The sequence below is a fragment of the Cydia pomonella genome, chromosome 19, assembly GCF_033807575.1.
Source record: "Cydia pomonella isolate Wapato2018A chromosome 19, ilCydPomo1, whole genome shotgun sequence".
NCBI lineage: Eukaryota > Metazoa > Arthropoda > Insecta > Lepidoptera > Tortricidae > Cydia > Cydia pomonella.
Genome location: NC_084721.1, coordinates 9,963,854 through 9,976,232, shown reverse-complemented (window position 1 = coordinate 9,976,232; position 12,379 = coordinate 9,963,854). Strand labels below are relative to the sequence as shown.

General features: G+C 38.3%; 1 protein-coding gene across 1 annotated transcript in view; it reads right to left on the bottom strand.

The window, feature by feature from the left end:
* LOC133528388 (myosin-I heavy chain) overlaps nt 1–12,379 on the bottom strand; it is a 115,468-nt gene that overhangs the window by 23,168 nt on the left and 79,921 nt on the right. Inside the window, exons 5-11 of the mRNA XM_061865763.1 lie at nt 12,237–12,326; nt 11,748–11,907; nt 11,177–11,367; nt 10,445–10,666; nt 10,069–10,233; nt 9,290–9,532; nt 450–575 (exon numbers count right to left, since the gene is read on the bottom strand). Of these exons, the coding sequence (XP_061721747.1) occupies nt 450–575; nt 9,290–9,532; nt 10,069–10,233; nt 10,445–10,666; nt 11,177–11,367; nt 11,748–11,907; nt 12,237–12,326 (1,197 nt within the window). The remainder of the gene's footprint in view (nt 1–449; nt 576–9,289; nt 9,533–10,068; nt 10,234–10,444; nt 10,667–11,176; nt 11,368–11,747; nt 11,908–12,236; nt 12,327–12,379) is intronic.

Below are 12,379 nucleotides of genomic sequence, written 5' to 3'. Positions count from 1 at the left end.
CGTTAGCACGGTTGTATTGTTTATCCATCGTAATGTAAACGGGTAATCTTGTATAAAGATTTTTATAAGAAACAAGGCATTTTCATTGCTCTTGAGTTTTCAGTTATAACGTGTCTTGGTGCAACAAGTGGCAAGCTAGAATGTAGCCTAAGTGCTAATGTGCCTTAGTCGCAGTAGCAGCAGCAGTTCATTAGGTACATAATGTAGCAGTTATTTTGTGAACAGATGTAGGAGCAAGAACAAATGGAACCTGATCGACTGTCCATAATGACAATTTTTGACTGAAGTTCGACATGTCATCAGCTGATCGTGTCATAATGTCATTTTAAAAACGCAAAATCAACTAGAATAAGTAGTTAACATCTTTAACCATTTGTTTTTCTTTAAGCCATATATTTTATTGAGGTGTGTCAAGAAATAGTGTTCTATCTAGTTGAAAAAGATCTTACTTTGGGCATATGGCATTGTTCACTTAGCAGTTTGAGCAAACTGCGCGGCGGTTTCTCGAGCAACTCGAGGCATGCCGCGTTGTCCGTGAACTGGATTTGGTTGTACACAATGCCTTCTTGACGATACTGAAAGAAACAAATCGATTTTTCATTTTAGTTACATATCAAGTAATTTACAGCAGCAATACAATAGAAAGAAAATTTTCGAAATTATCTGCACGAACATATCTTTATCCTATTCACAGTACACGACGTGCAAATAACATTCTGCACATCGAAATGATGTGACTTGAGTACATAACATTGTTGTCGTCAAGCTCACCATACTTATTAACCTATCGAATGAGCTAATGCTTTTACGGATACTGGAAAGCGATATGTAAATGTACTACATACCTATACGAGGCCTGGATGTTAGTGAGATGACGATATGAGTTGTGCTGGTGTCCGACTTTATTACCTACATATAACATGAGTATCACATGATTATCCACCTGGTTTCTTGAGCTTAATAGTCGCCTCCAAACCTCCCCTTATAGCGACCCCATTCCTCACACAAAGTTTACCTTAAGTTCATATTAGCCTCACTGGATCACTGTTCACTCTGAGTACTGATATCGTGGGTCACAATATACCCGAGACACATAATTATTCTAATAACACCATAAGAACGTTCTTGACTTGATCTAAAAGCAAATATCACTGCCGCGTCGATTTGTTCGCACACAACCTCCTTTTTCCTACTGTCGTTCTCATCTACCCTCTCAACTTCCCTCAAAAAATCCCAATAACCTAGAAGCGGTTACTTAAGTTAAACGTGACTACTAGCGCCATCTACTCCATGACGTTGGCAAATATTAGCTGGTTCGCAATACGTTCGCGACACTCCCGCCCAGAAAGACAATGCTACTCTTAATTAAAATTAGATGTCTATAGGCAAACATATAAATAAATCAACAATCAGATAATAAGAACACTTGTGAATAACGATGTGTTTGAGCCGTCCATTCTCGAACCGCATGGTTCACCCTTTGCGTCGTGAATCGGCACGGCCTGACACTTTGTGCAATTTCTGATGACGTTATAGAAATGTGCTGAGACACTGCGTTTCTGAGATCGATCCAATCGTGCATCTGGTCTGAGTTGAGTTGTGAGTGATCTGTCTTGAGCTGATAAAGAACAGGATTCTGAGTCTGGTCTGAGCATTCATCAATGTTTGTGCTGAGCCAACTAATAACAGGATCCTAAGACTGATCTGAATACTGATCAATTTCCGTACTAAACTGATTGAAAGCAGGATCCTGAAACTGGTGTAAGCGTCCATCGATGTCTGAGCTGAGCTGAGTGGGATCACGGCTGCGACCTGTCATATTTGGTCCATTACTGGTCTCTCCGTCAACCCATGACCAATGTTATTTCCTATACTCCCGCGCGTACGGTTCTAGATTGTTCCGAGCAGTCCCTAGTTGCAATTTAGGTCACAAGAAGAGACCGCGTCATGCGGCCCATGTGTCAGAGAGTGGCAATGCGATCTGATATCAAATATCGGTATTGTTAAACAGTGAGAACTCCGTTCGCGATAGGTCTATCCCATCTATAACTACCATCTGTGATTCGCTCTGTCACTTTGTCACTTTGCTCCTTTGACATCGTTATTAACATAATAACCTATTTCACCACTTCAAGTGTCACAACTATTACTACAGTAGACGTAAACAACTGTAACTGTTTTGAACACTGCGACGACCGCGTGATCGAAAAGAACATACGTTTTTATATGCAATGATAGTTACCACACAGACAAATGCGGCCGTCTTATCCGAACGGGTGTATGTAACCTAAATTTCCACTACTTCTCTTTACTGAATATTACTCGCAGTAATCTACTATGTTAAGTATTCGCTTTAAATCTATTCGCTTATCCATTAAGGCCACTGTTGACATGTCCATCTCTGGGTGCACCCACTTCATGTCCGGCAGCCCTCCCCAGCCAAGGGAGAATCACGCTATTTTTATATAATCACAAATCAGAATGTAAAATAGAATCTATCTACAACTCGACCACACTCCTTTTTTTTATGCTAATTGGACATTCAACAGACTTGTCAAATCAGGCTCCCACTTCGAACCGTCAAATCCAAAACAAGTGATGTGATATTCAAGGTACCTTTTCTTACCGTTCATTTCGATTTATCAAGCAGATATTGAGTCAAAATGAACTCTGTTTGTTTGTTTGTTTGCAAAGTGGTTTTTATTCTTCTTATCAATCTCTGGTGCGTTTATATCGCGCCTGGTGTGAAATAATCTAGTTTAAATATGTTGGGACAGTCAAGCAACTGTTTTAAACTGTTTTATAGGCTGAAAGTATTATATCGCGTCCGTGATTTTATTCACGTCTATTTACGCATAAACATTTTTGCCACACTTTATTCTGTCTAAATTGAGCTACACTGATACCGCCTTTGGGGGGTGGATGCTGGCGAGTACCTCGGTATTATTTCAACGCATTCAAAATGCTTTTCTTTTCTGTTTCTTGCCGTTCTCACATCACACCATTTTTAAACCGTTATAACCTATTAAATATGTCTGCCAGACCTACCTTGCACTTTGCATCATTGCTTTTTGGAGTCATTCGTGATTAACAGCCGTCTTATCTATTTGAAAAACTTAAGATATCGAAGGGTCATATACGTGGTGTCCTCAGGCTTAACGGCACGCAACACAGTAAGTCCGCTTTTCGTGGCAGCTTTGGATATGTTTACTCTTTGATTACATCCCCGTGCACATGCTTCAGTCCTGCTAAGGATCGTAGAAACAGCAATACATATACTGTATATCCGAGGTACCGATCCATCTTCCTCATTCCGATCAGATCTTAAATTAAGCAAAATATCGCCAGCCTTCCGCACCACAGTGTTTTAACTGCTGTGTCCATCAAATTGACCCACTCTGTTTCTTTTATTCATGAATAATCACTTCACAACTTTAACAACCATGCGAGACATATAGATGGGTACTCAGTAGCAAATTCTCAACGTGTGCCAATTAATAAAGAATACAGTGGGTGCGGCGTCTGTATACTCTTTAAGGCTTTGCGCTTTATTGACTTCGCATTCGCAAAGGCTTTTGATTTCTTCAACTGGAGTAAAATGTTCAGAGTTATGAGAAATGGGGATACCGCAACGCGTAGTCCTTTTATAGTTGAACGAGGAGTGCAACTGTTCACTGAGATCTGTGAATAGACAATGAGTATTGGAAGGTTGTGAGGGTGATGTCCAAGTTGGTGGCTAACTAATCAATAAACTCAGTTTTGCAGATGACATGACTATATTAGGTTAAGTGTCTGTGGAAAATGAATTTCGGTTCTGCTACAAAAGATTGAGTATGCCAGTAATGAGTCCATTTTCAGGATCCAGATCCATACCTTATGATCAATAGAAATGAGACGAAGATGATGCATGTCGATCTTCCTGGTAAAATTAAGAGAATCAATGAATTGCACGATCTTGAGGCAAGTTGTTGGTTGACTTGGTATCTTAAATAAGTGACGATGGCATCTGCGACTAAAAGGTGATCAGAAGAGCTCATATGGCCAAAGCTGCGGTGAAACGACTCGCCAGGATATGCATATGGAATAACATAAAACAAGGATCAGACTAATGCGGGCGCCTTGGTTTCTCGATCATATTCTTTACATGTCCGAAACCAAGACCATTGAAACTGAAACCCATCATAGGACAGATGCATTTGAGATATGGTGCTGGCGAAGAATGCTTGAACGTTACTACGGTACAACTGCTTCAACTCTTGACAAACTCGACATCACCGAGGTTATCCACTGTTTGTACCCATAGCGTTCTTAGTCTCTTCGGCTATCGAGGCCGAACCAAGAAAGGAAGAGCCAAGGAAGCGTAGGGATGGACGTATGGTCACACGTTGTTGGGCGAACAGAATAACATTAAAGATAAATCCACATTACAGGCTAGCATACACCGCCCAAGAAAGAGCGGCTTCGAGTGCACTGGTGAAGAACCACACAGGACTGGTGTCCACAGTGACTTATGACGATACGGCAACGAATAAATCTGTCTTGTGACTATTGCTACTGTAGGAGTCGTAAATAAAACAATTACGGCTCCTCTTCCCGCAAAATACCGTAAAACTAAGTTATTCAGAACCATATTTTATATTAAAGATTGATACTTTCTGAGTAGTAAAAAATATTAAACAATCTACAAGATATGACCAACGATATATTTTTCTGGAAATCTATTTTAATTTACACAACTATATTTCTTTCAGTTAGATCGGTATTACTTCTGCAAAAATATGGAACTTTACAATCATTCTCACAAGACACTATAAAATGATTTGGTTTTCTTGCTTTTTGCAATTTCATAAAATTATGCCTCAATTCCTAAAAACAATAAGCCTAAATCCGCCTAGATTCCTACCATTACCCCCCTCTGCGGAGGCAGTGCGAGGCAAGTCGTATTGCTAGACGGACCTGTGCTGCATTTCACGCGCGAGCAAGCGATATTCTATTTCGAACGCATAGCTCTGCGCGCTCGATCTTTTGCAGCGGGTGGTGCGGTGAGGGGTATAAAGCTCCGCCCACACGCGCGAGGTCATTGGCGTCGAGTGCAGCCTTAACACTACGATATTTCACGGCAATATTAAAATGAATCAAGAAAGATATCGAACTTCCTTATATGACATCTGATTCTAATTGTGATTATGATTCTTGGGATCATAGTGTAGCTCCAGTCTGCATTTCAATCCGATTAAATTTGATAAACAAGCTAACAAGCTGAGGTGTCCGGATCAATAATTATTTGGCGTATGATTAATCTCTTCCTTTTAAAGGTTTAATGGTCTGAGCTTTTGCATACTAAAATAATTAATAATAAAGTCCTTTTTATTGTTTCTAAAGATGATATTATACAACATAGATGATATTATATCTGAATTCCTTCTGTCATTACATTTATTAAAATAACACAATACTTGAGAAATTCTGATCTTATTCAGAAATGTATCCACCATGGTCTTCTACCACCTTTGTAATTATTACTATGAGTATGAAGGTTGAAGGTACTTAATATGTACATCTACGACGAGTAGACTCGATTGAGTTGGCGACATCAATTAACATCTACTGCTCGATTCCACTTTCATTTAACAAAATTAAAATAGTTATGCATGGCTAGTGACTATTCTTTAAATTATCTACCACTCCCTTACCTGTTTTTGTTCGAATAAAATAGATAATAAAGAAACCACTAGCCCATTCAATTAGTATGCCTTTCATTTGAAGTCTTCTCAATAATAATATATTTTAATATTTTTAACCCTAGGTTTGGGTCATCGCATGTACATGACATAGATACATACACAATTCAGAAGTTAAGTTAATATGTATCTAATTAGTTTATACCAAATCGCTAATCTGTGACTGTCCATACTATGAATCAATGGTTGAATAATAATAGGAAATCATACCTATAGGGTATGGATTAGGTGCAAACATATTATAATAGCCTGGTGGCTTATACTAAACAGTTTTGCCTTTGCAATTTACTGTTATACAAGTTGATATTTACTGATTCTGATACTGGTTGAAATGTTAATTGGGATTGAATCAAGATACTGTGCTGAGTTACATGAACAGAAAAAGTAAGTGAATATTATTTAAACTAATATATTCGGCAGTTCTTTATTCGTTTACAATCCTTTTAACCGTTTACTTTTCAGGACAGCAATATCATGCATGCCAACTGTTAAATCTAGCGAGAGCCCCATTATTGGCAGTTTGCTGGTGCCATTGGAGTGGCTGCGCGATTCTGATTGGGTCTGATGGTCCTGGTCCTTTGAGTTGAGCCATGTACATATTATGACATCAAATTGTAATCTGATTTCAAGTGCCTCCTGCATTTTCACTAAGGCACGTTACAGGTTACTACATCTAAATGATACCTATAACTTCTAAGAAACCAACCCGTACCAATACCTTACAACTGTAACAACAAACAACAATGAGGCAAGACATTCCTTAACATCTCTTATGTTATGAGTGGTTCTAGTCCTTCAAACGAAGTGAAAGGGTTAATTTCGAATTTTGAATTACACGCAATGCGAATGCTTCTGATTTTAGCTTAGTGAAGATATGGATGCGCAAAACATAACGATTATAATAGCCTAGTTTGATTGTTTGGAAGATATTGCTCTTCAGCGATAAGACCGCTTGTTGTGCACCATAGTTTGAGTTATGTGCTTAATCTGTATGTTATTTTCGTTTTTATATTGGTGAGCAACAAAGAATTTTTTTGTACTGTATTATTTTATTAATCTTGATAAAATAAATTTTGTTTCATTCTAAGAGAATATTTATGGATCATATAAGTATAACGAACGAATGTTAAATCTGGTTCCTACCTAATACGTTAAACATGATACATTCGTTTTCTAAAAAGACACGCAGTATAAATTGTTTCCATACACCACGCACACTTGCGCGCACGACGAGTTAAATCAGGGCTGAGTTGATAATTTGTGATAAAGTGGATATTCTGCAAGCAATGCGTGTTATACAAAAGCATCATGATTCATAAGAGATTATGGTCCTTTTCACAAAATATTATAAACACCAATATAACTAGATCCCGAAGTTACAGAAAATATACCAAATCGGAGGTCAGACCTAAACTGGTTTGTAAGCAACAACAGTCGGCAAGGCATTATATTATATCAACTACCCGCATGATAAATAAACTTTAAATTTGATACTATTAACTATAACAACTATTCCGCCAAACAGAACAATGAATGTGAGATTTTGATTCTTATTATTTTAATATTAAAATGTTAATTATTTTGTTAATGAATTGTTGATCAACAGCATGATTTGAATCTGTGATAAAGTCGCTGTTTGAAAGGATGCATCCTGGGTCACAACACAAATTGACAAGCAAATTTTAATTCAAAATGTCGTAAATGTTTATTAGTGCATAATTTTATTTAATTTATATCAAAGATTGGTCAGGCAACTAAATCTAAACACGTAGGTAAAGTACCTTGTCCCCTACATAATCAAATATAAATATCAAAATTAACATAACGTATAGGTACCTAAATATAGATTATAGTTAAACCTCTTGTTCAACTTAAACTTAGGTTTGAGCAGTTTGACCTGTTAGGTATGAGCAGGTATGGTAATGGCACCATTCATAGGACATTTAAGAGAACAATTGGATAATTGCTGACACTTCACTGATAATTGAAAAAATTTCTAACGCTTTGGGCGTTAAAATTTGAGTTGAATGTCCTTTCACCTTTTATTATTCAGTAGAGATAACTATATTTTCTGATGTGACAATCTTTGCCACTCTCTCATTCTTTTAACATAGAAATGTTGAATCTGTTTAGTAACGTCACATATAATCATGAGCGTAAAAGTAAAATCTTGAGCGTTGCGAGTGTTTCAAGGCACGTGAGTTGAAAACAAACTTTGCTGCTCTGGTAAAACACAAACATTTTTATCACATCAATTAGTGACAAATACTGGTTCTAAAACATAAAAATTTAAATATTTATATCATTCAAAACCATAACTTGAAATTCCATTCCACTGCTTATAGCTGCTATAGGGCTAATAAACACACTGTTTTCAAAGATTAAAGAGAGCTTTTTAATTCAGACTACCCTTTGTCGCAAAATATTAATAATCGTGAAAGTATGTATTTATATATCTGCTTTTTATAAACTATATTATGATACCTACTGACACTTTCAATCTCTTGTATATCAAAGAGCAAGAATGTTCAGTTAAAATGTATGTAGGTACTCACTCAATTGCCTATGTGCTCAGGTGAACCACTAACATTCGCCTGCTGAATACCTTTTTGGTAGAAATAATATAAATATGGGCTTCATGGTTGAAATAAAACATTAAATTGAATTAAATAAACCAAATATTGTAGCTCTTTAGTTGTACGCGCGTAAATAAATTAACTTTTCATATGTTAGAGATAAACATATGTTACTTTTGATGATGATAACAGTGCATGTGAATAAAAATTCCCAGCATGCTCCACCATGTCGTCAAGCTCACCATACTTATTAACCTATCGAATGAGCTAATGCTTTTACGGATACTGGAAAGCGATATGTAAATGTACTACATACCTATACGAGGCCTGGATGTTAGTGAGATGACGATATGAGTTGTGCTGGTGTCCGACTTTATTACCTACATATAACATGAGTATCACATGATTATCCACCTGGTTTCTTGAGCTTAATAGTCGCCTCCAAACCTCCCCTTATAGCGACCCCATTCCTCACACAAAGTTTACCTTAAGTTCATATTAGCCTCACTGGATCACTGTTCACTCTGAGTACTGATATCGTGGGTCACAATATACCCGAGACACATAATTATTCTAATAACACCATAAGAACGTTCTTGACTTGATCTAAAAGCAAATATCACTGCCGCGTCGATTTGTTCGCACACAACCTCCTTTTTCCTACTGTCGTTCTCATCTACCCTCTCAACTTCCCTCAAAAAATCCCAATAACCTAGAAGCGGTTACTTAAGTTAAACGTGACTACTAGCGCCATCTACTCCATGACGTTGGCAAATATTAGCTGGTTCGCAATACGTTCGCGACAATTGTAATGCAGTTGCACCGAGGAGGTGGAATTTGATTGTATGGGAAGTTTTTTAGTATCTGCTGAGTTAATTTGAATAATCCGTCGCATCGGGATTCGGTGTTGGTGCAACTGCAACTGATGTGCACATTGATGTAATAGGCAGAATTAAAATATATGAAACTCACAATTTCTTGTTCCAACGCGAAGACGTAGTTATTAAAGAACATATGCAGCTTCTCATTGGCGTAGTTGATGCAGAGCTGTTCAAGCGAGTTGCAGGCGAAGTTCTCGAAGCCGAATATGTCGAGCACGCCGAGCGAGCGCGGCGCCTCGCGGCCCGGCGCCGAGCAGCTGTTCACGTGGCGGACCAGCCACGCGAATGTTCGCGAGTACAGCGCTCGCGCCATTGCGTGTCGATTTTCTCGGGCCTGTGGACAACGTTTATTTCATAAGAGACTACATATGTACAATTTCGTGCCGTTCAAAAGTAGCTTATTTTTAAACTTTTAAGTATAGGATTTCACGAAGGTGTACGCGTATATACAGCAGATGTCATGATGCGGCGGTTCTCGCAATGTCCATGAAAAGGGTGTAACAGTGGGATGTCAAAGTAACAAGGTTCACTTTACATACGTAGGCTAAGTAAATATCAGATCAACTTCATTTTCTATTTTGGAAAAATTAGGTTTAGAGTTCGACCAAGCTAACGCTACGTGGCATTTGCAATGACAGTGTGGTTGTGTCATTATTAATGTGAAACTTCTATGAAAATATGACGATTATATAGTGGCGGAACGCCCTAATTGCGGCAAAATTATTAAATCTATTAGATACATGTAACCTGTAAATATATAGTGACGTATAAGATGTAAATTTTATGAATAAAAAATTGAATTGAATTGAATTGAATTGCATTGCCATATAGGTAATTACCTATCTATAAGAAACCTCAACGGCTCCATACCTCATGTAACCTCAGCGGAATGTCGGTAACGTTGCCCCGCACGTTGATCTGTCGCTCCAGGAGCACCTTGTGGGCGGTAGGCTGCGCTAGGCCCAATAGGTTCGCGACAGCGTCTACTGCTTCTGCATCTTCTGGTGCCAGGGCGCTGCGTTCTCCGTCCACATCCTAAAAGTTACCAAATAATATTAATCATTATAGAACTGTTATTTTGTCATAATTATCAATAAATAAAAGCGATATTGACCAGTCCCTGACATCTTTACAGCTGCACTAATAGGACAATCAGGCGCTCGCTTCCAGTTTCTTTCACTAAATCTGTAATTGTCAGTAATTATTTTATCAGATTAGTATACAGCAACGCTAATCAAGTCTTTACCTGAAACTGTATATTCCCAAGCCACAGCACCGCTGCCAGCACTTTGAACAGTCCTTCGCACATCTGCAGCGGTACTTGTAGAACCGTCAATGCCAGTTGCAGTGCCTCCAGCTTTCCTTGCTCGCCGCCCAAGCCTTTACGAGCGTCCTCGTCTTCCGGGCGAAGGTATTTGAACTGAACTCCGTCGCGGAGACGGAGGGCTGTGCGTAGTTCGGCGTTATGCTGGAATAAAAGATAAGACTCCATTATTATTTTAATAAAGCATTTCTCAGCGGAAATTAAGGTAATTGGAACACATCTTTGCTCTTATAGAATTCTCTTGTAGTTGGCCCCACTACTTTTGTTGGTCTCTCGCGCTCCATTTCATCCACCTTATAGTATATACTAACACTAGACGTAAGATAAGTAGGTACTAACATGGATATGTAATTTTGGCAATTTGTTATATCTAATTTTAATGTAATCAGAATATTGTTAAATTGTATTAATTAACTTATTCATTTATTTAATTTTTTGTAATGTATTATGTTTGTTGTATGATCCCAGATGGTCGAAATAAATGATAATTTATTTTATTTATTTATTTATAGGACATAGAGACTGATGATTCTGGCCCGTTCGAAAAATAAGTTTCGGGGCGTCGCGTGCTGAATCCTATCGAGAAGATCTAATCTCTCCTTATTAGCGAAGCGGACGAATTTAATGTGTTGTTTATTCCACATTAGAATGTACCTTAGCTCCCTCAACCAGCTGATAGAACACATGGTAGTTGGTCTCTCTTGGCGAAGGACCGGTGATCCTAGCCCGTTCCAAGAGGAAATCACGGAGCACTGCACCGCGAATGCCTCCTCGGTTGTCGAGCCGCACCTCCACGAATTTTCCGAAGCGAGATGAATTGTCATTGCGGACTGTTTTTGCATTGCCTGAAGTATAAGAGTAATATAGAGTACAAGTGCAACTAAAGAGAGCGTATTTTATAATGTATACGTCGTCAAACAATGACTTGATAAATAATAATCATCATACTTATACAATTTATAATCGTCTTCATGAACTCTAGTTATTACGGATAATTTTCGTAGATGTGACAGCGACAGTTTTTCTTGGACTCGGCCATTTTTTACTGGGTAGGCAGAGCATCTCTAAATTATGTGAAAGATGTTCTTTTTTTAAATAGTCATAGGTAGTACAAAGCTTCTAAAAGACATTCAAGTTCACACGGGTTCATACAATACGATTTCTGTCATTATGAAGTTATTAGTAGCTGGTTGTATAATATACCTATGTGTAAGGCATAACTTACCAAATGCTTCCAAAACTGTGTTGGCTTCAAGAATCTGCTGTTCCGCCCACGTGGCCTGGCCGCCAGCAGCGCAAAGGTACTGCAGTATCAATTTCGTCGTCTCCGTCTTGCCAGCACCGCTTTCCCCCGAAATCACTACCGACTGATTTTTTTCACCATTCTAAAAAGAGATTGATTCGAAGTGATTACTTGCAGATTAAAAGGGTTTAATGTTGATTGGCAGTTGACAGCCGCTTCCCGAGACAGCTGGATCGATTATCGATCTTAAGCAGGATGAGATACATGTATCTGGTTGATGATGAAACTGGCAACAGCGAGTCACTACGGAAGTATAAATGTGCCAACATATAATTATATTTTTTGTACTTGATAAGTAGGTCATATGATAATGCTAGTGATTTAATTTTGCGCTTACTCGTGAAACTGTATAAGTAAATATGTAACTAGGGGGTTAGGAATGGAACTGTTTCTAAAATAAAGTTTGCTTACCCGTAGCGAGCTATAGGCGGACTCCGCTAAAGCAAATACGTGCGGCGGCAGGTTCCCAAAGGCTTTACCTCGAAATTCTTGCATGTGCTCCTGTAACATTCAAGCAGTTATTTTACCGTCAGAGTATATTTTTCAGTAATTTG